General features: G+C 44.0%; 1 protein-coding gene across 1 annotated transcript; it reads right to left on the bottom strand.

Moving 5' to 3' along the window:
• Positions 1 to 94: 94 nt before the first annotated feature.
• Positions 95 to 26,900, bottom strand: LOC121162900 (vomeronasal type-2 receptor 116-like). The gene is made up of 7 exons (XM_040990131.1): positions 26,851 to 26,900; positions 9,971 to 10,093; positions 7,914 to 8,205; positions 6,433 to 7,239; positions 4,125 to 4,352; positions 3,154 to 3,277; positions 95 to 1,008 (listed from the first exon to the last, which is right to left on the bottom strand). The coding sequence occupies exons 1-7, from the start codon at positions 26,898 to 26,900 to the stop codon at positions 95 to 97; spliced, it is 2,538 nt and encodes an 845-aa protein (XP_040846065.1).
• Positions 26,901 to 27,036: the final 136 nt, after the last annotated feature.

Below are 27,036 nucleotides of genomic sequence, written 5' to 3'. Positions count from 1 at the left end.
TTTTACTTATTGATATTTATGGCATGTTAATTCAATCAGAATACTCGGGTGATAACTCTCACAATATGACAGCAGAACAAGAAAATAATATGTATTAGAATCTCCTAGAGCATGTTCTTTTCTTGAAACCTTCCAAACAATTCCTCTCAGGTCTTAGGAGAATGATGTAGCATTTGGGGACAAAGATGCAGCCCAGGAGCCCAGCACCAGAGGCCAAGATGGAGAAGACCTCCACGGCCACCATCACCTTCCCCTTGGTGCTCTGGTACACAGGCAGGAAGGTCACCCACACACTGCAGAACACCAGCATGCTGAATGTCAGGAATTTGGCTTCATTGAACGTGTCAGGCAGCTTCCTGGCAAGGAAAGCCACAGTGAAGGTGCCCAGGGCCAATGAGCCCAGGAAGCCCAGCACACAGTAGAAGGCAGTGATGGAGCCCTCATTGCACAAGAGGATGATGTGTCCATGCTCAGAGTATGCATCTGTGTCCACAAAGGGAGGAGATGTTGCCAGCCAGATGGCACAGAGAGTCAGTTGGATGAGGAAGCAGATGGGAATGACAGCGTTTGGGGCTCCTGACACCAGCAATCGCCTCATGGTCCTTCCAGGCTTCATGGCCTTGAAGGCCAGAACCACAGTGATGGTTTTGGCCAGCACGGCAGAAACAGCCACTGTGAACACCAGGGCAAATGTGATTTGTCTTAGGAGGCAGGTGGCAGTGTTGGGACAGCCAATGAAGAGGAAGGAGCAGAGGAAGCAGAGGAGGAGTGAGATGAGCAGGATGTAGCTGAGGTTGCGGTTATTGGCCTTCACGATGGGTGTGTCTTGGTGTTTCACAAAGACCCCCAACACCATAACAGTGAGGAGAGTGAGGGTCAGAGCCATGCAGGCCAGAGCCATCCCCAGAGAATCCTCAAGGTTCAGGAATGTCTCCAGCTTGGGGAGGCAGTGAGTTCTCTCCGTGTTTGTGTACTCCAGCTGTGGGCACTGGATGCACTGCTCTGCATCTGTAGGACAGAAAGAGACTCATGATTTCCCCTGCATTAACTGAGAATCTTTTCCTGTTGGGAAAATGGTCACTCTACAATGCCCCTTTGTGTACATATTGCTAAGGTGTTCTATTATGTCACACAGGAGTATGTTTCTGCATTTCTGACCCCTGGTGAATTTACATTTGCAGGTTGAAGAAATCCATTTTAGCAAAGTGTTTCACAGTTTGTGCTCTACAGACTCAGGCTTTTGCTCATTGATATTCTAATGCATGCAAGTTATTCTGATCATTGTGTTTACAGTCCATAATTTCTTCCTCTGGAAAAGACTGCATTGACACGGGTTAACCCATGCTTCTCTGTTCGTTTGTTTAAACCTTTTCACATAGATGGAGAATTAAATGATCTCTCACTTCTATGAGATCCACACTGGAAACAGACTCTAAATTCAATCATGGACTTCTGCTGTCAATTCTTCCATATAGAGGCTGGGATGATATGAGTGATGCTGTACTATTAACATGAGATCATTTTGGTTGGTGATATTTTCATCATCTTTATTGCATTATGTAATTTTTATAGCTTTCCATTCATGTTCAAATGGAGTCATGGGATATTCACATTTTTGCTTCACACCATGTATCAGGATCACTCTGAGTGTCAGACAAGATAGTATGTCTTGAAATACATCACTCGGCCTTCTATAGCATGAAAGACATCATCAGGGCCAGGTTGGTAAGTGGATTTGTCTCTGTTTCAAGGAAATATCAGTGAAATGCTGAGAGAGTTGTTAGTTGGGTAACACTTGCATCAATGCTCTTAGTGTTTGCACATGATGCTCATGCAGGAATATGAGCCTCAGTGCTAGTGTTATGTCTGAAAATCCACTACCTGTGATGACATCATCCCAACAGTTGGAGTCCTGGCTGTTCCACTTCTGGTGCAGCTCTCTGCTCACCACCTGGCTAAGTGTCATAAGATGAAGCAGCCATCCAGGAATCCACCACCCATGAAAAAGGCAACAGTAGAGCTCCTGATTTCAGTCCTCGGTCAGCTCCTGCTTGGCATTTTGTGCATGTGGAGAGTGAATCGGGAGATGGAACCTCTCTCTCTGTCTACCTCTGTTTCTCCACTTTTCTCTGTTACAATGTGTTGCAAATAAAGAAATAAATATTTTTAAAGAGGTCACATATCTCTGCAATATTTCCGAATAGAGCTGTGTTACATGTCTTTTCTTAAAATGCTTGTCAATTTTGATGGAATTTACAAGTACTTCTGTCATCAGTCTTACTGAAACACTGGGTACAAACAGGTTTATATTCTTCCATAGGTCACATTTTATATTTTTTAACTGCATGAGTGTTGAAAAAAATTATCATTTTCTGGTCTTCTTGCTGTCTGAAAAACTGAAATCAAAATATTGTGTCAGCTGCCATGACTGGCATTGAGACACTCGATGAAATCTGAAGATTTGTCTAACAGTTGATTTACCTAGGATATTTTGGACCATAAAGTTCTTTCTGAATGAGTCTTAGTGCACTTTCATGTGCTCAGTGCATTTGATTTGGATATCTAATTGTCAAATCTTGAACTTGTGAAAAATCTTAGGATGACCAAAATTCACATGCTTTGACATGTTGCACCTTCATTTTTCACTGTCTTTTATTCTTCTCTTGTTCTGTTTTCTACTTCTAAAGGACAATGTTGGGTGTAGGTTCTGAGTGCTCCGCATGTGCACAACGTCAAGGATGTAACCAGGAAGTAATACGATAGCTCCCTAACAGTGTATGTGCAGTAGCTCCCTGTTTGTCAGCAGTGTATAGAAAAGTGCTGATTTCATGCCTTCTAGGAATCAACACACAGTGCTGACAACAAACAACTCTTGCTTCTTGTTTAGAACTCAGTGTGATTTACTCGAAGGACTTGGTGCAGACTGTGTCATGCAGCAGTGGATGGTGATGGAGGCTCCCTAACACAATCAGTGTGTCAGCTGAGCACTGTTAGGTAGTAGGTCATATACAATCAGGTGGCATTAGTAACCCTAAAGCAACTATCTTGAAAGAGTGAGTGAATGTGTGCCAGAAGAACAACAATGCACTGTGATGCTACTGCCACTATGCCTAAGACAATGATGTTCTCATATGTGGGTTATGTGTTTTATACCTGTCTGATTGGAAATTTCACCCTCTGCACAGGAAGCACAAGTGTAGCAGCAGACAGCCGATCCTTCCTCTGGTCTTTTCCTGAATCCTGGCCCACAGCTCTGGCTACACACAGATGTTGGAATCTGACGGAGCATCAAGATGCATTTGTCAGGGTTTGACACACTTTGAGAGGAAGCCACTATATCCCCCATCACCATCACAAGACTGGCCTGCATCACCATGCCTTCTTCAGTCTTGGTTCTGTTAACACCATATAGAACTAGAATTTTGTGTTTGTGATGTTCATTCAAGATTTCCAACTCATTCCCAGATAGTGTGAGGACATGTGATCACATTAATTTTATTCATCTCCAGACATATGACTTGAGCAATTTTGTCTTTCTTTTGAATGACGTCAACTGAAATCTTACAGGTCAGGTTGTAGCCATGAGGAGCCTGGAGTAGATTGTGTTGAGAAATGTTCACTGGGCTCTGAACCTTGGGAGGCCCCTGAAGGCAGACGCATGACTGGCCCTTAGAACATTGCCTATGTTACAGGCTCTGCCAGAGTACTATCAGCACACTCCCGCTGTGCTTTCTTTTGTCCTTTTCAAGCGTCTGTAGCTTATCATCGAGACAAGGAAGGAAAGAACGTGAGACTAGGTAGCACTTTAGAAGCAGTGACTTGTTGTTTATAACTACGCATGGTGTAAACTATGTCTCTGTGTCAACTGTGTAAACTGTCTAGAAGACAGATGTCCCTGCATCCCTATCATCCCAGGACTGGCTGTTCTCGATGGTTGTTAAAGGACCCAGGGAGAGTGGATGTAAGGAAAGCTGGCAGTAAGCATTTTCTTAGACTCATGGGATTTATTTCCCTGTGACTTTTTAATATATCAGTGTTTCACATCTGAAGTTCTGAGATATAAAAGTGATCCTCACCCACCCAGAGCCTTTTGAGCATGTCCAGAATTTTCCCCGGAACCATACCTCCTTGAATGCAACAGGCCATTCTATCATGTCTTCCCAGATGACTAGGCCTTGGTCACGTCCACTCCCAGAGGAAAACTTTCCAACGTTAACCATCACTCGGAGGCCTGCAGGAAAGTTGACAATGTTCTGAATATCGTAGTGTTCCTGATGAGGTGTTGCTTTGTGGAGGGACACATGATCCCCAGCATTGTTGGTGAACTGTGTTGTCCTCAGAAGTGGATGTAGCTGGATGGGAAGCAGAGTTAGAAATAGGAAAGCAATCCAATTAGAGATGGGAGGTACATATGTCCTAAGAAATTCTTCCTTTCCCTTCAATTTATGCTCAGAGAGGGTAATGGCTGCATGCTCAGCAGTCTGAGCAGCTATTCTGCCATGGGTTCAGGTCAGAGGAATTTGCTGTTACTGTCTCCACTGATGTGAACTAAACTCATAAATGTTCCAGTAGCTTCTCTATGGTCACCTTCATAATCAATTAACTTACTGCTTTGAATGTGAGGTGAGCATGTCCCAATTGTATGTGAGCTCTTATTGCAAGTAGGCTTAGAAAGATAACACAGTAAAGTTTCTGATTTCACATCATATATAAACATGTATATATATTCATAATTTATATATATACATGTGTATATTTATGTATATGTGTGTGATAAAAATGTGAAAAAAATTTCCATTTGTGTGATTGACACAATTAACTTGATTAGTACAATTTCCTGTATATGCATGAAGATTTTATTAATTCAATCCTTTCACATGAGTCATGTCTTGTAATATACCAATGTTAAAATCCATGTATATGTACATATATGGATATATATATCCATATATATAGGTACATATATGGATATATATGGATGTATAAATATATGTGGATATATATATGCATATATATGAAGAGATGCATTGTGTTTACAAATGCTCAGACATCTCATCTTTAGCAATACATTGAGTCTCTTTCAAAATCTAAGCTGGGAAAAAATCTATTTCTACATGTCAGTTTGAAATTATGCTGCTCTCTTAGATCTGTTTGAAGTGTCATACCAGCATTTACAAAAATACTAAATACAAAACCTAAAGCCATCAAATTACTAGAGAAAAATATTTGAAATTCTGCAAGCCCAAGCTCAGCCAAGACTTCTTTTGTAATACTCCAAACACAGAAGCAATAAAGACAATACTAGAAACATGCATTTCATCAAGCTAATTTAGTTCTGTGACAACACTCCACAGAGAGAAGAGATAAGTTCATGAATGCAAAGGTAGACTTCTTTATATGTGTTCAACCAGAAATGATATCCTGAATATACAACAAGCTCCAGAAAGTCACTAACAACCCAAGCAAATGATCCCTTTAGTATGTGGGCTAGGGATGTGAATAGGCATTTTCCAAGCATGAAACAGAAATGACCGGAAATACATCAGTGCAGTGACGTTTACCTGACCTTATGTAGAAGGCTTTGTACAAAAAGAAAGAAAGAAAGAAAGGAAGAAAGGAAGGAAGGAAGAAAGAAAGAAACAAAGAAATAAAGAAAAAAAGAAAGAAAAAGAAAGGAAGAAAGGAAGAAAGGAAGAAGAAAGAAAGAAAGAAAGAAAGAAAGAAAGAAAGAAAGAAAGAAAGAAAGAAAGAAAGAAAGAAACAAGCATGCCCATGTCTAAAGTAGTCAAATATTGTGCTGAAATATGGAGTCAATCAATATTCACTCATCAATGAATGAATAAACAAAAGGTGGTGTACTAACATAATAGAACACTACTCAGTCACCAGACAGAGCACAATCTTCACATTTGAAACAAAATAGAATGAGCTGGAGGTTGTGATGCTTAGTGAAATAAGCCACACTCAAAAAGGAACAATCATACATTCTGCTTTTAGAGATGGGAGGATAAAGCTGTGTGGATGTCAGATCATTGATTAAGCAGTTATAAACTTTGTTTTCCTGAGTGTAACAATGTTGATCAATGCCACTTCAACATCTTAAAAAAAATGTAAAGGGGCATAGTGAGGAATGTAGGGGTACTAGTGATGCTTTTCCCAGAATTTGGGCATTACTTATGCGTGTATCTGGATAATAAGCTCATTTAGATGTTGAGCTATGTGCATTTCTGTGTCAGTATACTGTATGTCAACAAACCATTGAATAAATTTGTGTGACAGACATCCAATCCTCCTACATGGACAATTGTCACACAATGAGGAAGAGTCCAGTTTCTACATGCTTGATCATGCAAATGCCAGCATTAAAATACTCTCAAGTAATACTGTTGCCATCTGATGCTGAGAGCATGTCCTGTTGTGGAGGAGGCTTACCTTCCAGGGAAGAATCAGAGCTTGAGCTGTGTCTTCTGGGAAATCCATTTCTACTTTCTCCAGAAACACCCGATGCAGGGCGTGGGCCACTGCATACACAGCATTGTACACAAAATAGCTGGAGTCAGACACGGACAGCATGTCAATGTGTCCTGGGACATAGTCAAGGGAAGCATTGGGACGGCAGACTCCTATGTGTCCACAACCTGACCCAGCAGGTAGGCAGTGAAAAAAACGAAACCACAGTTGCCTGAAATAGAAGTCTTCTGGGTAGTGGGTGGGATTCACTGTCTTGAGAAAAGTTTTGAGTCCTGGGATTTTGCCCTTGTGTTGTGAGAAGGAAAAGCCCCCATGGAAAGAGTGCAACATGTGATGTGTCTCATCCACAACAATGTCCCACTTGGCTGTCATGAGCCACACCTTCCCCACGGTTAGATAGTATGCACCTAGGTGTTCCATAGTAAAGAGGCCCCTGATGTTACTGTACAGTATATGCACATTTGCAGAGGAAATGCTGAGCAAATAGAGGTAAGATCTGCCAGTGGTTTCATACATTGTCTTTGTCTCAGGGAGCTTAATGGCAAAAGCCAAGCAGACTCCTCTCTTGACCATCTCTGCTTGGATGTCCTGATGGAACTGCTCCCCTTTCATGTCATCAGACACCAAGAGTCCCACCCATGTCCAGCCAAAATGCAGCAGCAGGGAGATCATGGCACGAGCCAGAGAGCTGTCACTGGTGGCCATCTGATAGAGTGAGGGGAACTGCTTCTTATCATTCAGCATGGGATCAAAAGGACCATAAGTGAGCTGAAAGAAAATCAGCATTACCTGTCATGAGAAACATGTGAAATATGTCTCACAAACTGAACATAATATTATTGGATACAGAAAATCTCCAGTTGAGATGGCCACGATGCATCCTGTGGGAACACAGAAGGGCATGTTTCACATGGGAAACCTCATTTGTGTCATTAGAGGAAATGTGTGAGTTCATCATGTCCAGGATAAGAATAGATGGGGCTTGAATTTTGGATACAAGATCCAGAGCTGAGGTAATATGAAGGAAGAAGCCAGGAGCCTCTTCAGAATTTCCTGCATGGTTGCACAGAACCGGTATTTGATGCAACCCCTGATTGCTTACAACATTTATTTTTGTCTCTCAGCTTTCAAAGATGTACACAGACACACAGGCATACACACACACAGACACAAACACTCGGTTCACTTTGCATCAAACCAGTGAAATTAGCAATGAATCTGAGTTAAAATCGGCCTGGATGGGATATGAGCAGGGCAGAGTTAGGCAGAGGGCATGAGGACATCAGATCTAAGTGGCACTGTGGGGTCCTTTGAAACTGTCATGGTCCTAGGAGAGTTCCAAATGGAAGCTAGTGACTTCTACATTTTCATTTTCTTAAAAATGTCAGAGTGACTTGAGTGAAGATGAAAACTTTACTCAACAGCATTCAAGTTCCACTCACCTGTGGGATTTTGTAGAGCTCCAAAATGGTCCCCATTTCAGCAGAGAACACTGAGCTTGTTCCAGCAAGGACAACAACTGACTTACTCCGTGTCTGGCACCTGTAGTTGGGAGTCAAGCTATGATCCCCTGTCAGCCAGTGCAGGGCATTCAACAGTGTGAAGCTGTTACTGGCCAAGGCATTGTACCACTGGAAACCCAAGGACTTGTTTGGAAGCAAGTGTTCATCCCTATTGATCTCCTGGATGGCAAAGTAAAAGGTCAGCACATATTGGTAGTTCTTCCACAGCCACCTAAACAGAGAAGCAGCAACACAGATGAGGATCAGACCATGGAATTCAGTGCAGCCACACAGCAATGCAATTGAGCAACAATAGACAGAATCAGGCGCCATTCTTGGGTAGCTCAGCTGTGGTTATGGAGGTGCAGAGAGGAGTTCAGCAGAGCTCTGCAGGATTTCAGAATGGCTCTTGGACACCTCTGCTGGTGCACCTCCATGAGCCATCTAGGAAAAGTTCACAGAGTGAACTCTGTGGTCACACAGAGTGTAGAAAGCATTTCTTTTATCCCTGATTTTTGGAATGGTTTCAATTCTTCCTCACTTGTCAGTTACTCCAATATTTTGACAGTATTTTCCTCTTAAATAGATCCAAGAAAGCCACCTTCCTGAGCCCTTTCTGAAAATTCCACTGTCACATTTCAACTCCTGTGGAAGCATCTGGTTAAGTTATATTTGCCTGACAAATTAACATTTGGCACATGACTTCTCACAGCATTTCCTTCACTTTCATTCATTCTTTTCCTCCTGCACTGAATTCTAACTTTTCAGTTTTGCATTGTTTTCCAGCACATTGTTTTTTATTTAGCTTGAGTGGAAGGATGGGGTTTAGTAAGTGTCCCTGGTTAGTATAAGTTGGACTGGACGTTTTGTTATCTCAAAATACGTAGCTTTGCTACTGCTTTTATGAAACTTCTCATGTAATTTATGGCAAAATGCATGTGTGCCAATTTCAAAAAAAATTATCATCAGAATGATGACTTTGGGCATTCACTCTAGAATCCAAGGCCACAATGGAACAGGACCTAAACGGCTCCATGGATTATTTGCTTGTAAGCATTGAAGTCATATAGATGCTGACATGATTAACATTATACACAGAATGATGAAAAACATACACTTTTCACAACATGTCATTTTTAATAAACATGCACAATTATGTGGATGCCAATATAAATCTAGATGTGAAATTACTGTGAGAAGCAAATGCTGCAAGGCACAGCCTGGACAAAACCTATTGTGCAGTGATGGGTGCCGTTTGCAAAAGATCCCAAATGCTATGAGTCAGTTCATATGAAATGCTTATCTGTGGAAGATTCAGGACACACCAGGTGAACTGGTAGTACCCTTGGACGGGATGGAAGTACTGAGAAATGGGGACACACTGAAAACAGGAATGGGGACTGTGACAGTGATGATCACCTTGAATCAACATCAGGTGCTCACAAGTCTTGTACTGAGAAAGACCCAATTTCTGATCTCTGTGTGTAGAAGCTTGCATGGAGGGTGGTGGATCTCAGACACAATAGGCTGAGCTCTCAGGAACAGTTTTTCAAAGCAATTCTTTAGACTGAGAGCCTAGACCTACACTGACCTCATGCCAAATCACCATTGCATGTGGTTTGCTCTGGGATGGAAAGGTTGAGACTAGAGTTCTGTCTGCCTCATTCATTTCAGAAATTTCAGGAGCTAGTGAGGACTCAGATCAATGGAGAGTATATGAAATATTTCCTCTCTTCTCTTTCACCCTCCATTTCTTACTTTTGCGTTTTCTCATTAATCCCTGTTTGAAGGCATGGGGAGAGCAAATAGAAAAGTGGGAATGGAAGCATATTAAAGGGAAAGAGAGGAAGGACACACCAGCCTTCATCTGTGTGTCTTGCTGCAGCTTCTGTATACTTTGCTGAGAATTCTGAAGAGTGAGAAAGCACAGGGAGATTAAGCAGACACTCACACACAGACATAAGCACAGCTCACACACAAGTCAACCTTGGGCTTACCTGTCTGCTGCTACTTCATCCTTTGGCTGGGTTAGGAATGATAAACGGATCCTGGCTGCTTCTGGTTTCATGTAGTAAAGGGGGAAAAAGGCACCCAGCAGCAGGTCTCCATCAGCATCGAAACTGGGGCCCAATGGCTTATAGCAGTACTGGGGATGGCTACCCTGGGAACTGCCCCAAGCATTCAGGAGCAGGCACAGAAACATGACAGGCAATGGCATGGTATAGCAACCCATTACAGGGTTCAAGCCGCAAGCATCTTCAGATAGTAGGAGAATTGGAGCTGGTTTTTGTGCATTCTTAGCTGTTTCTGTGGAGGCTAAAGCAGCATGCAGGGAACTCCCATTTCTATCTCCAGTCCTGCTGTATGCCACTACTTGTAGACAGTGTATGCAAGTCTGTGGAGCCACACAGGGACACAAATCCAAAGGGAGATGCTTCACAGTTCATCCCATCAGTGAGGCCATGGCCTCTTGTCCTTGTGATCAGAACTCAGGGGATCACTGTGCCCTGAGGCTTTGCACCTGCCAGTGTCCACGATGAGCAAAAACACCTCTGAAAAAACAACCTGCTTTGGACTCTCCTAACTCCTCTACTGCAAACAGGAGTATCAACTCTGAAGATTTTACCCAGGGGACAAAAATGTTATGTTCATTTTGAGAACTTTGGAAGTTTTAGAGAGTTAGTGTTGGAATTCATACACACACACACACATGCAATCTGGTTCATTAACTCAAGGGACACTTTATCAAGAGGGTCACATATTGAAAATGGTAGGAACATCTCCTCAATCAATGGGGAGTGGCTCTGTGGGAACTATCTCGAAGTGCACTTCTTGCTGGAATTTTTTGGCAATCATTCTTCTAAAATCAGGCTTCCAACTGGTGGAGAAGAATCTTAGCACTTCAACTGCTTCAGTCTCCAAGGCATTGACTCACCACTTGGATTATTGTGTGCGTCCCACCAGTGCCTAATCACTGGGCTAAGCTTCAAAGTTTGAAAAGTGAAATGAAAGTTCAGTTTGATTGGGTCAACAATGTGCAACTTCATGAAATATAATGTTCAGAATTCACCTGTCGTGATAAAAGATACCTTCTAATACCTTCTAAGCCTAACTTGCTAAACATGTGTATATGTAATCCACTCAGTTCTACCATGACATATTGTTGTTAGCTCCATTAACTCTTAGAAGGACGTAACATAGGTTTATGTCTTTCTCTATATTGGTCTCCTGTATGAGGATTTACATTTCATTTGATATCCCAAGGATCAGTGTTTGCCCCAATTTCTGATATCTGCTTAAAAGCTATGTAGAGAGTGTCTTTAAGCTTGTTTGCTGGGTCACATGTCCATTACACAGGGCATAACTGATATGTGTTTGTTGAAACCACTATTATTTAAGTCTTCAAGAACTTGAAAACTTAGCATTCCCCACATCCAGAATGATATTCAGGGAACCGAAGCTGATTTCAAGTGTGTTTCTCAGGGTTGAGTATAGGCAAGAACATGACATCCATCAACTATTCCTCTTCCTGTTCTAACATGGCAAATACTGTGAGTCTGTTCACTAGTAGTCATTTTCCCTTGCTTATTTATTTAAAGAAAGAAGGGGGAAAAAAGAAAGACGTTATTCCAGTTGTTCATGAACAGTAGTGAAAATAACTTTTGCAGGGTTTTCCTGAAGCTAACCCAGGTGTTGTTGCACGGTGCTAGTCCTAAGGAGTAGGTCAGTCAGTGATGGGGGCTGGTGGACACAAAACTTTTCCTCTGTTTTTTCATTTTTTTGCATGTGGTCTCATAGTCTAGAAACTGAAGAGCCATTTTTTGGACCATGGTGACAAAAGCCACAGTCCACTAAACAGAAGAAGAAAGTCAGTGGTTTGCATTCCTCAGAAGCTTCTCATTAACTAGCAGCTCCAGGTTGCTTCTGTGATTAAGGACAATGCATCATCGACTTAGTTCAACCCCAAGTAATGTGCGGTTCACTTTTGAGTTGATGTAGCAGTAACTTTCAGCTAAATGGAGTAACCGATAAACCTATTCATTTTATTCATGTTTCATGTTTCTTTGAAAAGAATGCATATTCTCTGCTACTTGGAACAGTACGTGAACACAGCCTAATTGTGTTTTCAAATGTAGTTTGTGTATTCGGTTCCTTTTCTTTTTTTTTTTTTTTTTGACAATCCTTACATATTTAATTGGGGTAAAAAAGGTTCAAGGCCTAAAGGGAGATATAGAGGAAGAAGTCCCACCCAGTTTCCCAACCACCCTAAGTCCCGGATGTGGAGCATGCTCCGAGATACTCGATCAATTGGTTCCAATATTTCACCATTCATGGGTCGCTGCCAGTCTCGCCACTCCAAGCACGATGTGGTCGTTGAAGAGTCCATAGATTGACACAGTCCCTTCTAGAGTCTCCATTTGCCCAGTATTTTGCTGCCAACAGATAGCTGAGGTTGTTGCTTGACTTGTTCTGTCTTTTCTTGGTTAGGACTCTGAGTCCAGTGTCTCGACTGGGGAGATCCTCAAAGAAATTTTGAGGTATTCCCAGTCCAGATTCCTGCGTGTTCTATTAAGCATAGGGCCTGGCACAGTCCATTGCCCCAATCAGCTGGTGGTTGCAGTTGCTGGGTCGGTTCTGTCTCCACCCGTGTCCTCTTGCAGTCCGGCCTGGTTCCGCCCTGGACATAATTGGCCCATGCACGTACCAGTAGGAGTTGAAGTCCAGTCAGGGTGGCCCACAGTAACCCCAACCAGGCCCACCCCCTACCCTGGCTTGCCAGTATGTATGGCATACTAGTCCAGTCTGTCCCAAATACCCTTCTGTTCATATACTTGCCAACAGGTGTTGCAACCTACTTCCATCCAACCATCCCTAACAGATGTTGCTGGGTGTCTGTCTAGCCACCCCAGCCACTGTCCTAGTTCCCATGCCCTCCCGTGGAAAGTGTTGACCCAAGAGGGAGGAGCCCACTATTTCCCTCCCAGGTTGCTCCCATTCCATTTGTGCCCTCTCTAGCTGTCCATGTGATTCAATTCAACGTGTCTAACCCTTTGTACCAGCTTCCGCCAGCTGATGCTACAACTAAGCCCCAGCAACCCTCACCAACTCTGATTGTGGCTTGCACCAGTGGGAATAGTCAGCCCAGCCTGGTTTTCACCCAATCTGATCCACATGAGGTGCGCAGGTGCTGTGTCCCTGCCTGGTCTGCTCTACCCCCTACCCAGCTCACGCTCCTCAGTGTAAGTTGCTGTTCAGCTAGGGAACCACCCTTTATTCCCCTGTCAGCTCTGCCTCCTCCTTTCCTGGCTCTCACTTGTGCTGGTTGGGTGCTGTGGCTGCATCCGGCTCAAGCTACCTCACCTTGGCATTCCAAACTGTGTGTTGCTTTTGTCACGACCGGACCTGGTTCGACCCACACTCTGTTCTGGCGTTTGGATTTACCAGTGGATGACGTGAACAGATTCAGCCTGGTCTGCCCCCAACCCATGCCAAATGCATGCCAGTGGGACACTTTCTATGACCTCTTGGCTGTTACCTTCCATATTTCTTGCGCTGACCTGCAGGGTCTGTGTCCTGCCAGAGGAGTTGCCCGAGCCCCTCCATCAGAACCCCTCCATGTGCCAGGTTTCATGCATACCAGTGGGTCCATGTGCCAGTTTGCCTCCTGTCCTAGCAGGAACAGTGGCCTTTCCTAACTGGCCATCATCCCTTTCTGGTTCTTGCTGTAGAGTGTTTCAGCCCAGCCATGGTCGTCCACATCCCCATATAGCTCGTATATGGCTCAGTTGAGGTTGGGACCTAGCCTAGTCTGTCCCACATCTACCTTGGTCCTCCAAAGCACCAGAAGGTGTTGCGGTCTGGCCCGGCCCAGTACGTCTTTTTCCAGTCCACACTTGTGCCAAGGGAGACGACAACTGTATCCAGACCCGATGGGTGTGAAATTTTCCACTATGGTTACACATTAACGTTCTTTCTGTAATTCTGTTCTTTTAAATTTACATACTTCATGTGCTATAAGCACATACAAGATTAGAAATATTTGTTCATGTAATTTCTTCTTCATGAAGGGACCATATTTTTATATAGAAAAATATTATAATATATAAAAAGACATAGTGAAACATTTATACAGCACCTCTCATAAAACAAGCACTCTTGTAATTCCTTATGAGGTTAATGACTACACATTGTTGTATTATTGTTATTCATAATTACCCTATTTTATGATATGTATAATAATATGTATATTCATTATGCCATTTTTATGAATGAGAAAGTGGCTACGGTATACTCTTCACTGGCATGTAATTGATACAATTCAGATTTGAAACCCTATTTGACTAATAGGAACGTTTAATGCATTTCTGTATGTCAAGCGAAGACCTATCATGAAAACACTTCATCCTACTTATGGTGAGACAGATATTAAAGATTTTTAACATACATATTCCTGAAAACATGAAAATATTTAGATAGTTAAGAGGGATTAGAAACATAATTTCATATAGAATAGGAAAGGGAAAAATATCTCAGGTTAAGCCCATTTGATCAGTGACTTGAGTGGGTGGTACAGTGTACCATGTGAAGTTGTGTACTAAAACCAGTCTTAGCATGCAGAGGGTCAAAACCAGCAACTGTGACTAGAGTAGAAGAGCTGAGAAGGGGTAGGTCGTGTTATAGTCAGACACATAACAGCTCCTAATCTTGCTGGGCCTTATGGATCATTGCAGGGATGTAATTGTCGATGAGGGGGAACGCTTTGACCAGACAACCTGAGGGAAGAGTTCTGTTGAACTTTAAGCTATCATGTTTGCCATACTAGCGTATGTTAATATGCCTTACCAGCATTAATTAATGCTACCTGAATGAAGTGGGGCTGTTATTAATTCCTAGGGGGCAGGAAGAAGAATGTTTGATATTCAAATCTTTCCCTAATTAGTTCCCTTGATGTACTTCATACTTTAATTTTTTATGGTAAAGGAAGCAGCTGGGTCCTAAGAAAGGCATGGTAAAGATGGGCTGGCTAGGTCATGGCTACCACTGAACCACACAACAACTGAATCAGGGGTGTGAACCAGGGGTCGCTGGGATGAAACACCCAACAGTAAGAACCAGAATGGTTGTGGATGGGTTGGCATGGCCATTGTTCTTGCCAGGACAAGAAGTGGACTCAGCCTGGGCCGAGGACACACTATTGTGCTTAAGATCTGTCACTGGGAGGGGAGATGATAGAGGAGCTTGGGGAAAATCCTTTGTCAGGACTGAGTCCCTAAAGTGAGCAGAAGAATGAAGGCAAGTAGTCTAGACCAGGCCTGGTTACAGTACATGCAGGCATACATGTGGGCATGCCAGACTGGGTCAGTTCATAACACCTACCGGCAGATCTGAGAAGAAATATGGGGTGCAGGACAGGCCGATTTGGGCAGCAGCATCCATCAGCAGGAACTTGAACTGGGGACTGACGAGGCTGGGCCAGGCTAAAGCCCCGAGTGGCATATGCAAAGCTGAGAAGTTCATACCAGACTGGTCTGTACACGTGAGGCTCTGAGGCGAGGGTGATTTAGCCTGGTAGGGGAGCTCTGGGGACTTCCCTGATTTGGGCTACTGTTCCTGGTGGAGAGTGTGAGATCTGCCCCTGGGGCAGACAAGGTTGGGCAGAGCAATAACTGCACATGGCCCACATGTGAACTGGTTTAGTGGGAGAGTCAGACTGGATTAATTGACTGTATCCACTGATGGAGGCATGGAATGAACCAGAGTAAGTCCATGGGACCTGTGGAGCACTTCTGCTACCATAGCAGAGGAAAAAGGGCAGAACAAATTAGGCAATAAGGGCAGACAAAAAGGGCAGAGCAAAACTTCTACTCCAGCAAAGCTTGACAGCAAATTTCTGGGTGAGTGGAGACTCGGAGGTGGACCATGTCAGCCAATGGACCTTAGAAGGATGGAAGGTATCATGGAGATGCCATGACTACCTAAATTTGTAAAAATCCTGAAAAATATCCTACACAAATGAAGACAAACATATTTTTCAAAAAACAAATTGGACACACTCAGCATTGTAACAACACTGGAGAAAGCGCTAGAGTTTGTCACACTGAAGGAAAATGACATTTTGTGGAGTCCAGGCAATGAAAAAGCATACAACAAATACATATAAATGGATATTTACTGTTTAACATAACCTTGTATAGAATGAAAACATTTATTTCTAGGTAAGTGTGGGGACATCTATGCTTTTTCTAAGTGAAATGCTCTTCAAAATACATCAGACTGTTCCTCTCAAAATAGAGAGAAGGCCATTCAAGAGAAACTGAGTCCTTCCTACAAGATGAGCCCTTCCTACAATGTGGGTCATCCCAGCAGAGTGTTATCTGTACCAGTAGGAGAGTTGACAGAGTCCTATCATGGGACTACCAAGCCCCTTCTAACTCAGAGACCACACACCAGTGGATCAGAGCAAACAAAACTTCTATCCAGACACAGAACCAGGGTTGGGGAGAATTTAAACCAGCACCCAAGTCATGTCTACCATTAGAAATGGTAGATGCACTCCAAAGGGCCTTTTTTAACTGCCTCTCAACTCTGGAGAATGGAGATCTCATAACCAGGGGTCTTCACAATGCATATCAAGGAGGTAACTCAGTGACTGCTAGTCCCCTCAACACCACATAGAATAGAAGCTATTAAAGAGACCCTTCTTGATCCAGTGGCTAGAGGTTAAACAAAGGCCCACGGAATAACTACCCCAACCTTCTACCATCTTCCCAGACTAGACAGAGGGATAGCCACATCAAGTTAACCTCCAGAGCCACGAAGCCCACTGTGGAGTTGCCAAGGAATGTCTCCATCCTGTGACACATGTGAAAACATCAGCATAAATAATCTTCCTATTCTCATACATATGTACAATTATACTTTCATGTAAATTTCTCTCAGTCAGCATTTTATCCACTGGAGAGATGATGAGGACCATCCCCTGATGTGAATATCCATTGTCTTCCTGTGTCAAGAAGCCAGAAGGGAAGTCCCTGCATTTCCCATGGAGAAACAGGCTGTGAGCATCTCCACACTGAGGGAGCAAGGCCAATGGTACAGAAAGACTCTAGGCCAACTCTTCTCCACCTCAGCCCTCTCTGGTGAGTAGAGAACCCACAGGGATAGCAAGAACATCCACCCATGTCCCTTTCCCTTCATGTCACTCTGACTTCCTCCACAGTGTTCTTCAGAGAGTGTTAGCTTGGAGCTTCTCTCCCTGCTGTTAGCTCAGAGAGAGTCCAAGTCTACATCTTCATAGAAGCCGATTTCGTGGGATGACGGGCCAGATTATCCTTCCACAATGATGTATTTACTTATTTATCTGAAAAGTAGAGTTAAGTTGGAAGTGGGTGCTGGAGAGGATCTTCCATCTGTGGATTTGCTAGTTTTCTTCAATGTTTATTTCCATATTATTTGCAAGGCAGAGTTAAGCACAATGCTGAGAGAGAGACTCTGCCATCTGTCGCTGTGTTCCCCAAATGGCCCCAGTGGCTCTGCCTCAGATATGAGGAAGCCAGGAGCCTGGAATTTCTGTTATTTTGATGATGTTTACATAGTTGATTAGGGCACAATGGTCGAGGGATACAAGAAAGTTGGTAAGAGCATTGTTTCCACATTCTTCTTTTTCTGTGTCTGGGGTATGGAGGCAGGCAAAAGAGGAAGCCCCACCCAGCTTGCCATCCATCCCAGAGTCCCTGACATGCAGCATGCTCCGTGGGCACTGTTGAAGTGATTCTGATAGTTCAACAGTTCTGAATTCCTGCCTACCCTGCCATTCCAAGCATGATGAAATCTCTCCAGAATCCATCTTGGAGTTTCAATTTGCCAATTTTCTCTCCGTATACATGGCAAGTCCTCCATCCTCAGTTGTGGCACCAGGTGCCCTCTACAGGTTCAAATGGACTGCCCTATCCTCCATGGGCACCTGGATATGCTGTCCAGAGTTCCGTCGGTGCTTCTGAGGAGGTTCAGCTTTTGACACCAGCACTCCATGGTCAGACCATTGAACCTGCACTTCTCTTCATGGTTGGGGTTCTGATATCAGCAAGTGAGTTGGATGGATCCCAAGGAAAAACATTTTTTTAATTGTTGCTTACATTGCATTATGTAGTACAGTTTTATAGGCGCTGGGGATTCCCAAATCCCTCCCATACCCCTCCCCCCATGGTGGATTCCTCCACCTTGTTGCAGCTCCACCAGCAGTGGAGTAGGGTTCCCTTTTCCCCGCATCCTCGCCAGCAAGCGTCGTTGGTGTTCTTGTTTATATGGGCCAATCTTACTGGTGTTAGGTGGTACTTCATCGATGTTTTAATTTGGATTTCCCTTATTGCCAGGGAGCTGGAACATTTTTTCATATGTTTGTTTGCCATTTGGACTTGTTCCTTTGTGAAATGTTTGCCCATTTCCCGTGCCCATTTCTTGAGTGGCTTGTTTGTTTTGGTTTTTTGGTTGTTTTGAAGTTCTTTGTATATCCTGGAAATTAGCCCCCTATCGCCTATATCGTGTGCAAAGATCTTCTCCCACTCTGTGGGTTGCTTTTTTACTTTGTTGATTGTTTCCCTTGCTATACAAAAGCTTCTTAGTTTGATGAGGTCCCATTTGTTTATTCTGTTCTCAACTGCTATTGCTTTTGGTGTCCTTCTTAGAAAGTCGGAACCTACTCCTAGGTCTTGCAGGGTATTTCCTACATTTTCTTGCAAGAGTTTGAAGGTTTCTGGATGTAGGTTTAGGTCTTTTATCCATGTAGATTGGATCTTGGTGTATGGTGATAGATGTGGGTCTATCTTTTTGTTTCTACAGGCTATCAGCCAGTTGTCCCAACAACATTTACTAAAGAGGCCTTCCCACTTGCTTGAGTTGTCATTGGTCTTTTTGTCAAAGATTAATTGGCTGTATTTGTGTGGGTTCCCTTTTGGTGCTTCTATTCTATTCCATTGATCTTCCTTTCTGTCTTTGTGCCAGTACCAGGCTGTTTTGATAACCACTGCTCTATAGTATGTCCAGAGGTCCGGGATTGTGATTCCCCCTGCTAACTTCTTATTCTTCAGGATGGTTCTAGCTATTCGTGGTTTTTTGTGTTTCCAGATGAACTTTTGAATCATTGTATCCAGTTCCGTGAAGAATGTTTTGGGCAATTTGATTGGAATTGCGTTGAAAATGTATATTGCTTGTGGTAGTATAGACATTTTAATGATATTGATTTTGCCTATCCAGGAGCACGGGATGTTATTCCATCTTTTGATGTTTTGTTCAATTTCCTTTTTAAATAGTTTGTAGTTTTCTTCGAATAGGTCTCCTACGCTTTTGGTTAGATTTATTCCCAAATACTTCATACTTCTCTCTGCTGTTTTGAATGGTATCCTGTTGGTTAGATCTTCTTCCATCTTGGTGTTATTCGCGTACACTATGGCTGTTGATTTTCGTTCGTTAATTTTGTACCCCGCCACTCTGCCAAACTCTCGTATAAGTTCTAGCAGTTTCTGTATTGAGTCTCCTGGTTTTTCTATGTATAGGATTATGTCATCTGCATATAGTGAAAGCTTGACTTCTTCGTTTCCTATACGTATGCCTTTGATTTCTTTTTCTTGTCTTATGGCCTCTGCAAGTACCTCTAGGAATATGTTGAATAGCAGTGGTGATAGCGGGCACCCTTGTCTTGTTCCAGATCGCAGTGGGAAGGGTTCTAGCTTTTCTCCATTCAGTATGATACTGGCATTGGGTTTTTCATAAATTGCTTTGATTATGTTGTGGATTTTCCCATCTATGCCTACTTTGGCTAGAGTTTTTAGCATGAAGAGGTGTTGGATTTTGTCGAAAGCTTTTTCTGCATCTATTGAAACTATTATGTGGTTCTTGTTTTGCAGTTTTTGGATATGGTTTATAACATTTATGGATTTCCGAATGTTGAACCATCCCTGCATTCCAGGGATGAATCCTACTTGATCCGGATGAATGATCTGTCTGATGATTTTTTGAATTCTATTGGCTAGGATTTTGTTGAGAATTTTAGCATCAATGTTCATCAGAGAAATAGGTCTGTAGTTTTCCTTCTCTGATGGTTCTCTGTCCGGTTTTGGGATTAAGGTGATGTTGGCTTCATAGAATGAGTTTGGGAGGGTTGCTTCCTCCTCTATTGTTTTGAAGAGCTTGTAGAGGATTGGGGTTAGTTCTGTTCGGAATGTTTTGTAGAATTCTGTAGTGAAGCCGTCTGGGCCTGGGCTTTTTTTCGTTGGGAGATCCTTGATGACTGTTCCAATCTCTACCTCGGTTATGGGTTTATTTAATTCTGCAGTTGTCTCCGGACTGAGTTTTGGTAAGTGGTGGGAGTCCAAGAACTTTTCTATTTCTTGGTGATCCTCAAATTTGTGGGAGTACAGTTCTTTGTAGTAATTTCTAATTATTTTCTTAATGATTGCAGTGTCTGTTGTTATGTTGCCTTTTTCATCTTTAATGCTATTGATTCTCACTTTCTCTTGTTTTTTTTTTTTTTGGTCAATCGGGCCAGTGGAGTGTCTATTTTGTTTATTTTCTCAAAAAACCAACTTTTTGATTTGTTGATTTTATGTATAGTTTTTTTGATTTCTATTTGGTTTATCTCCTCCCTTGTTTTGATGATTTCTTGTTTCCTATTGTGCGTGGGACTCTTCTGCTGCTGTTTTTCCAGATCCTGGAGGTGTGAGGTTAGTTCCTGTATTTGGCATCTTTCTTGGGCCTTGACATGCGCTCCAATTGCGATGAATCTACCTCGTAGCACTGCTTTGGCGGTGTGCCACAAGTTTTGGAATGTTGTATCAGAGTTTTCATTGGTTTCCATAAATTTTTTGATCTCATCTTTAATTTCTTCTCTGACCCATTGTTCGTTTAATAGCATATTGTTCAATTTCCAAGAGTGCCTATACTTCCTGGGGAGTTTTGAGTTGTTGATTTCCAGTTTCATCCCATGGTGGTCTGAGAGGGTACATGGTATGATACTAATGTTTTGGAAGTTGTTTAGATTCGCTTTATGTCCTATCAAGTGGTCGATTCTGGAGAAGGTGCCATGCACCGCTGAGAAGAATGGATAGTCTGTGGCCTTAGGATAAAAAGTTCTATATATGTCTACTAAGTCCAGTTGTTCTATTGTTTGTGTGAGCTCTGCTGTTTCTTTGTTGAGTTTTTGTTTTGTAGACCGGTCCATTGTTGTTAGAGGTGTGTTGAGATCGCCTACAAGAATTGTGCGGGTGTCTATGTCTTCCCTTAAGTCTGTAAGTAATTGCTTTACGTAACTAGGTGCATTAAGATTCGGTGCATAAACATTAATGATGGTGATTGCTTCTTGATGGATCATTCCTTTCACCAGTATAAAATGGCCTTCCCTGTCTCTTTTGATGTTAGTTAGATTGAAATCTATCTCGTCTGAAATTAGGATAGCTACCCCAGCTTTTTTTTCTCGTCTATTGGCGTGAAATATCTTTTTCCATCCCTTCACTTTCAGTTTCTTTGCATCCTTTCTGGTTAGATGCGTTTCTTGTAGGCAACAGATGGTTGGGTCTTGTTTGATGATCCATTCTATTAATCTCTGTCTTTTGATTGGTGAATTTAGACCATTTGTGTTGAGAGTTAAAATTGAGAGGTTGCAATTTTGCCCTGCCATGTGATTGTGTTGTGTGTGTGTTGTTGTCTATGTAATTGTCTTGTTTGTGCGGCCTTTAGTTTGGAGACCTTCTTATTTGCCAACTTTGTTTGTGATTTGCCTCCTTTTTTTCCGGGACTAGCGCATTTCTAAGGAGACTTTGCAGAGCTGGTTTTGTGTATACATATTCTTCTAGTTTTTCTTTGCTATTGAAGTATCTGATTTCGTTCTCATATACAAATGAGATCTTTGCTGGGTAGATTATTCTTGGTTGACAGTTGTTTTGTTTCAGGACTTGGAAGATCTTTGTCCATTCTCTCCTTGCTTGTAGGGTCTCTTCGGAGAAGTCAGCAGTGATTCTGATGGGTTTTCCCCTGTATGTGATCTTTTCTCTACTTCGTACTTGTCTCAGGATTCCTTCTTTGTCTTCATTGGAGTAGAACTTGAGCACCGTGTGTCTGGGTGAAGATCTCTTTGGATCATGTCTGTTGGGAGTTCTCTGTCCATCCTGTATGCGGGGTGGATTCGTGTTCCAAGTGTTTTGGAAGTTTTCCTGTATAATTTCATCAAGCACTGCTTGCATCCCAGATTCTCTTTCTACTCCCTCGGGGAGGCCGATGATCCGAATATTCAATTTTCTAAGGTAATCCTTCATCTCTTGCATCATTTTAATAGTTTTGCTAAGGTTTGTCTCCAGCTGTTTAATTCGCTGGGCACCTTCATTTTGTGTGTCTTCTGTTTCAGAGATCCTTTCCTCTGCCGCATTTATTCTGTTGATCAGGCTTTCAATTTTATGATCTTGGGCATCCAGTTTGGTTTTGATTTGTTGTATTTCGGTGATTATGCGGTTCTGGAGGTCTTCCAGCTTTGTGTCCACGTCTCTGATAAATTTTAGCATTATTTTCATCAATTCCTTTCCTGGTAACACTTCCATGTCTTCATCTCGCATCGCCGATATTGATAATGGCTTTTGGCCCTTGTTTGGTGGGGTGCTGGCTCTTTCATCTGGAGCACAACTCTTTCTGGTGGTTTTTCCCATTGCGTTGGTGTATTCTGGTGGGGCCAATGGACCCGTGTGTTGAGGGGCTGTCAGGTGCTTTCCTGTAGAGATTGGAGCCTGCAGGCTTAGTGTTGCAGGGCGTGGTAATTTTCAAGGCACCGTTGGTGCGTTCTCAGGGCCCAGGGCTGTAGAGCACCACCTTGGGGGCCCAGTGGATTCCAGGCACACTCTGGGCACCTCTTCTACAAGTGTGACACCCCAGGGCGTGGAGGGATGGAGGCGCTCTCTGGGTGTGCCCCCTGCACGGGAATCCACAGGGCTTAGAAGGTTTTATGTGCTTTCTCCCTGCGTTCTCCGTGTCAGGGACTGCAGGGTTTTTCAGAGCCCACCTGGTGCGTCTCCCACACACGGGACTGTGGGTGAGGCACTTTCCAGGCGTGGCTCTTGTGCAGTGAATCCACCACTCGTGGTGTGTGGGTGTTCAGAGCCCCTGCTCCCGTGTGGCTCCCCCACACAGGCCCTTAGCAGAGGAGTGGCCCAGGCGCCCTGTTATAATGACTTCATGGCAGGTTCGCACCGTGTCAGTGTGGTGCAGGAGTTTTCAGAGCTCTCCTGGTGGGTCGCCCACGCTCAGAACTGCGGGGTGGGAGGCGAGGAGTGGGCAAGTCACACTGTGGGAGTGGTACCTGCGTGTCAGGGACACACAGCGCTATACTTCCCAAATCTCAGAGCCCTCCTGACACCTGACACCTGCGCTGTGGAGGCGGCTGCTGCAGGCGGGGCCGCCCAGCCCACTCGGTGCAGCATTCAGAGTCCTCCTGGTGGTCTCGCGCACCCACCAGGCAGGATGTGGGGGACTCCAGACCCTCGCCAGCAGCCTCTGCGCACCGAGACGCACTGGCCCCCTCAGAGCAGGAACATCCGAGGCGCCTTCCCGGGGCCCCCTCAGCCACCAACAGCACTGTGCATAGTTCCCAAGGCACAGACCCAACAGTTTCAGGCCGCCTGCCCCGCGTTCTCAGAGGCTGGAACCTCAGCAGGGGGAGAGGAATTCTGAGGCTGCCACGTCAACCCCCCCCCCCTCGCTCACCAAACGTCCGGCCGCTGCAGTCTACCTCCGCTGCTGTCGAAGGCCTCCCGCCAGCGACGATCCCCCTGATCTCCCTGCCTCCGAGCTGGCCGCGTCTCCCATCAGGCCGTTTTCAAAAGTGACTCAGCAGGTCTGGAGTGGGATGTCGGTTTCTCTGCCTTTGCCCTGCTCCGTTCTCGTTGTTCTTCCGAGTTGTGTGGATCTTTTTGGCTCCACACTGTCCCAGGGAGCTTCACGGACCTCTCCCTGCGGTTCCCTGCTGTTCCTCTTTGCTGCTTCTGTAGCGTTCTATCCCTCTCTCACTGGACGCTCCCTCACAGCCTTCCTCCTACGTCGGCCATCTTAAAAACCCCTCCCAAGGAAAATTTTTCTGAGGCAATGCCAGACCCAATTCTGGTGTGTGCATGCCAGTACAGGGTCTGGCAGCATCTGTCGCCCAATCAGATTTTGCACATGCCCGTGATTGCAGTTGCTGGGACAGTTTTATTTCCAGTCTTATCTTCCACTTGAATCCATGGGCATTGCAGTCTAGCGTGATCCTGCCCATCATACACTTGGCCCTCACTCAAACCAGCGGGAACTGTAACTAGTCATAGTGACCACAAAATCCCAAACCAAGCTTCCTTCCTGCCCTAGTTCCCATGCTTGCCAGTATGTGTAGCAGACTGGTCCAGTCTGTCCCACATCCCATTCAGTTCTCATACATGGAAATGGGCATTGAAGCCTAGTCAAGTCAGCCATTTTCAGGATCAGAATATTGGCCTATTATAACCAGCTTAATGATTTCCTTCCTTTAGAGAGAAATACATTACAAGAACTCCAAAGCCATCCTTGTAACACTCAGCTTTCTAGTTCTTATAAATTAGTCATTGAGTTACACTCTTTCATCTTGTATATTCACATGATATTCGATATTTATGCATTTGTGAAAACTGCTATGGACATCCATAAGTATTGCACCCCCATATAGCCTGCCCCTCAGCCAGGAAACAGACCCTGGTGTGTCCATGAGACCACAGGTAAATGCTACCATCTGACTCCTGCAACTTCTATATGTGAAGAAGCATAAAATGTCAACTCCTCTGCACATGCCTCATAATCTCTGACTCTAAAAATCATTTTTCCAGCAGGCACTGCTGACAAGTGAAAGATGCCAGTCAAAGTCACGAGGACAGGCTGGGGCACACAGAGAGGAAACAATGGTTGCCATCAACCCCTCATCCATATGCAATGATGCATTTGGCTGCTCTGTCCATCCCAGCATCAACTCTTTCACAATTGCCAAAACAACTCAGAAGTCCACTGCCCACACCTCCCCTGGTCCCTGTGCACACAAGTTCACAGAGTTGCTGTCCAAGCCTGAGGTGGTCTCCAGGGCCCTATTGGGCCATGGTGCAATCAAAGAGAGCAGGAAGCAAGGAGAGTCCACAACATGTTTTTCTCAAGTGTGAATCCCAGAACGGATGATGACAGGTGCATAGCTTCAAGGCAGGACAATCCCTGGAGTGTCCCATGTGAGAAACTCAGGGCTGCAAGTGCATGCTAAATACAGGGCCAAAGAGGTGACATTGTAACAGTGCAGATCAGCTAGGCTCTGCCCCAAGAGTAGTGTCCACTCCAGCCAGCCCTCTATTCCTCATTCCTGTGCACACACTCAGTATCTGTGTCTCCACCACGGGGGAATCCTGACAAGATGTGGTCTGTGAGCATCCTCTTCGTGCCGTTGCCCATGCTGCATGTATCCCAAGGCATGACGTTTGATGAATCCTTTATATTCAGTAAGCGGAGTGTGACCAGACATGGGGACCTGATGTTGGGTGGCTTTTTCCCCCTTTTTTACCCAGGAAGAAACAGCAGCAGCACCCATCTCACACTTTCTTACTCTTCTTTGTCTTGGTAAGTTCAAGTTTTTTGTAATTGTGGTTGTGATTGTGAATGTACGTGGCATCTTGGTGTTTAATCCTTTCTGAGAGTGCTGAAACAACGTGCAACTGTTGCAGTAATGTTCATTAAGGAAAGACCAGGTTCTATCCATACTTGTTCCTTCCATGACTTTGCTACTTATTTTGCATTTGCCTCTCTGTGCTGTGAGGGAACAATGGAGTGATACCACCATCTCTGTGTCTGCTGCATTGGTTAGATCTCCAAGATGCAATGCTGGGAATCTCAAAGTTAGAGTGTTGGGACCACACATCCTATGCTGTGAGCATGCATGGCATGGGCATAGAATTAAGGAGTCAGAATGGGTGTCAGTGCTGATAGGGACGCTGTTGTGTGGCTGCTGGTAAGGTTGTGTGTTCCTTGATTCTAGCAACAACCCACACTGGGTTCCACCCTATGTAAAATACTGAAAAACTACATGAGGAAGGTTTCAAATGCTGGATGCAATACCAAAAAGCGGTTCGTCCTTCTTGAGGGTTTAATTAGACCCTGAAGATTCTTTTCTAAAATTGACACAGAAGCTGCATTACTCCTGGGTTTAGCACATCTGTGCAGCTTGTGTTTCTAGAACTGAGATTTTGCATCAATGCCTAACGAGGGCATTGGGATGAGCAAGTCTGTGCCTGCATCCTTGTTGGTGGCCACAGTGCAGGATGCTCAGAAGGCAGTGAGGCCATGAACTGTTTGTTCAGTTGGAGAGTGCCTGCCCTTGCCAGTCTTAGGATTCCCTGCATTTCATCTCAAAAGATTGCTATACATTGTGTGGCTGGGGATGAGTCAACTGAGGGAGGAGTTGGTTATCTGTGAAGCTGACTTTCACTGTGTAACATGTAATTTCTCCCAGCCTGTGGCTTCACTCACTCCTTGTTCTTTCTCACTGTCTGCTTGAGTCTTCCTCTCTTGTGAGGGTGAAGGAATCTCTCCTCTTAGCTGTGCCATATGGGAATCAGTGAGGACCTGCCTTGCTCATGTTCTCTGTGTGAGATTCTTCAGGTCATGCCACACAGAGACAAGACTTTGCTCTCTGCTTTCATATCTCAGGTACAATCGTGTCTGGCTGTCCTTGCTTGTGCAGGTCTAATAGCCTTCATGTGCTGTCACACTCCAGAATGGCACGTGCTTCAAACTCATCTAGGCCATATGGATCCTGATTGATAAATTGTCCGGAATTTGAACTCCAGTGCAGTGAGTGTACCTCCCTCCAAGTTCTGGAGCTCGGCTATAAGCCACAATCTTGGAATCCATGTTGCGCACTAAATTTGATATTTACTTAGTGTGAACACAACAGCCTGGTGATGAAGTTAATTTAATAATTTTCACAAAGCTCTCAGACTGACTTAACTGGGGTGATTTAGTGAGTAATGAGATAGTCTTTAATCAA

Source organism: Ochotona curzoniae, unplaced genomic scaffold, assembly GCF_017591425.1.
Source record: "Ochotona curzoniae isolate NIBS_2020 unplaced genomic scaffold, NIBS_Ocur_1.0 contig_589, whole genome shotgun sequence".
Taxonomy (NCBI): Eukaryota; Metazoa; Chordata; class Mammalia; order Lagomorpha; family Ochotonidae; genus Ochotona; species Ochotona curzoniae.
Note: the sequence above shows the minus strand (reverse complement) of the source record. Positions and strands in the feature narration are given on the sequence as shown.

Bases quoted from the DNA above. Each gene is read 5' to 3' on its own strand.
- LOC121162900 (XM_040990131.1), bottom strand. From the start codon at position 26,900: ATGGATTCCAAGATTGTGGCTTATAGCCGAGCTCCAGAACTTGGAGGG. The intron at 10,094-26,850 runs GTACACTCACTG...ATTGGGCCCCAG, and splicing joins GCTCCAGAACTTGGAGGGAG to TTTCGATGCTGATGGAGACC. The intron at 3,278-4,124 runs GTATGGTTCCGG...ATGCTCCGTCAG, and splicing joins GGCCTGTTGCATTCAAGGAG to ATTCCAACATCTGTGTGTAG.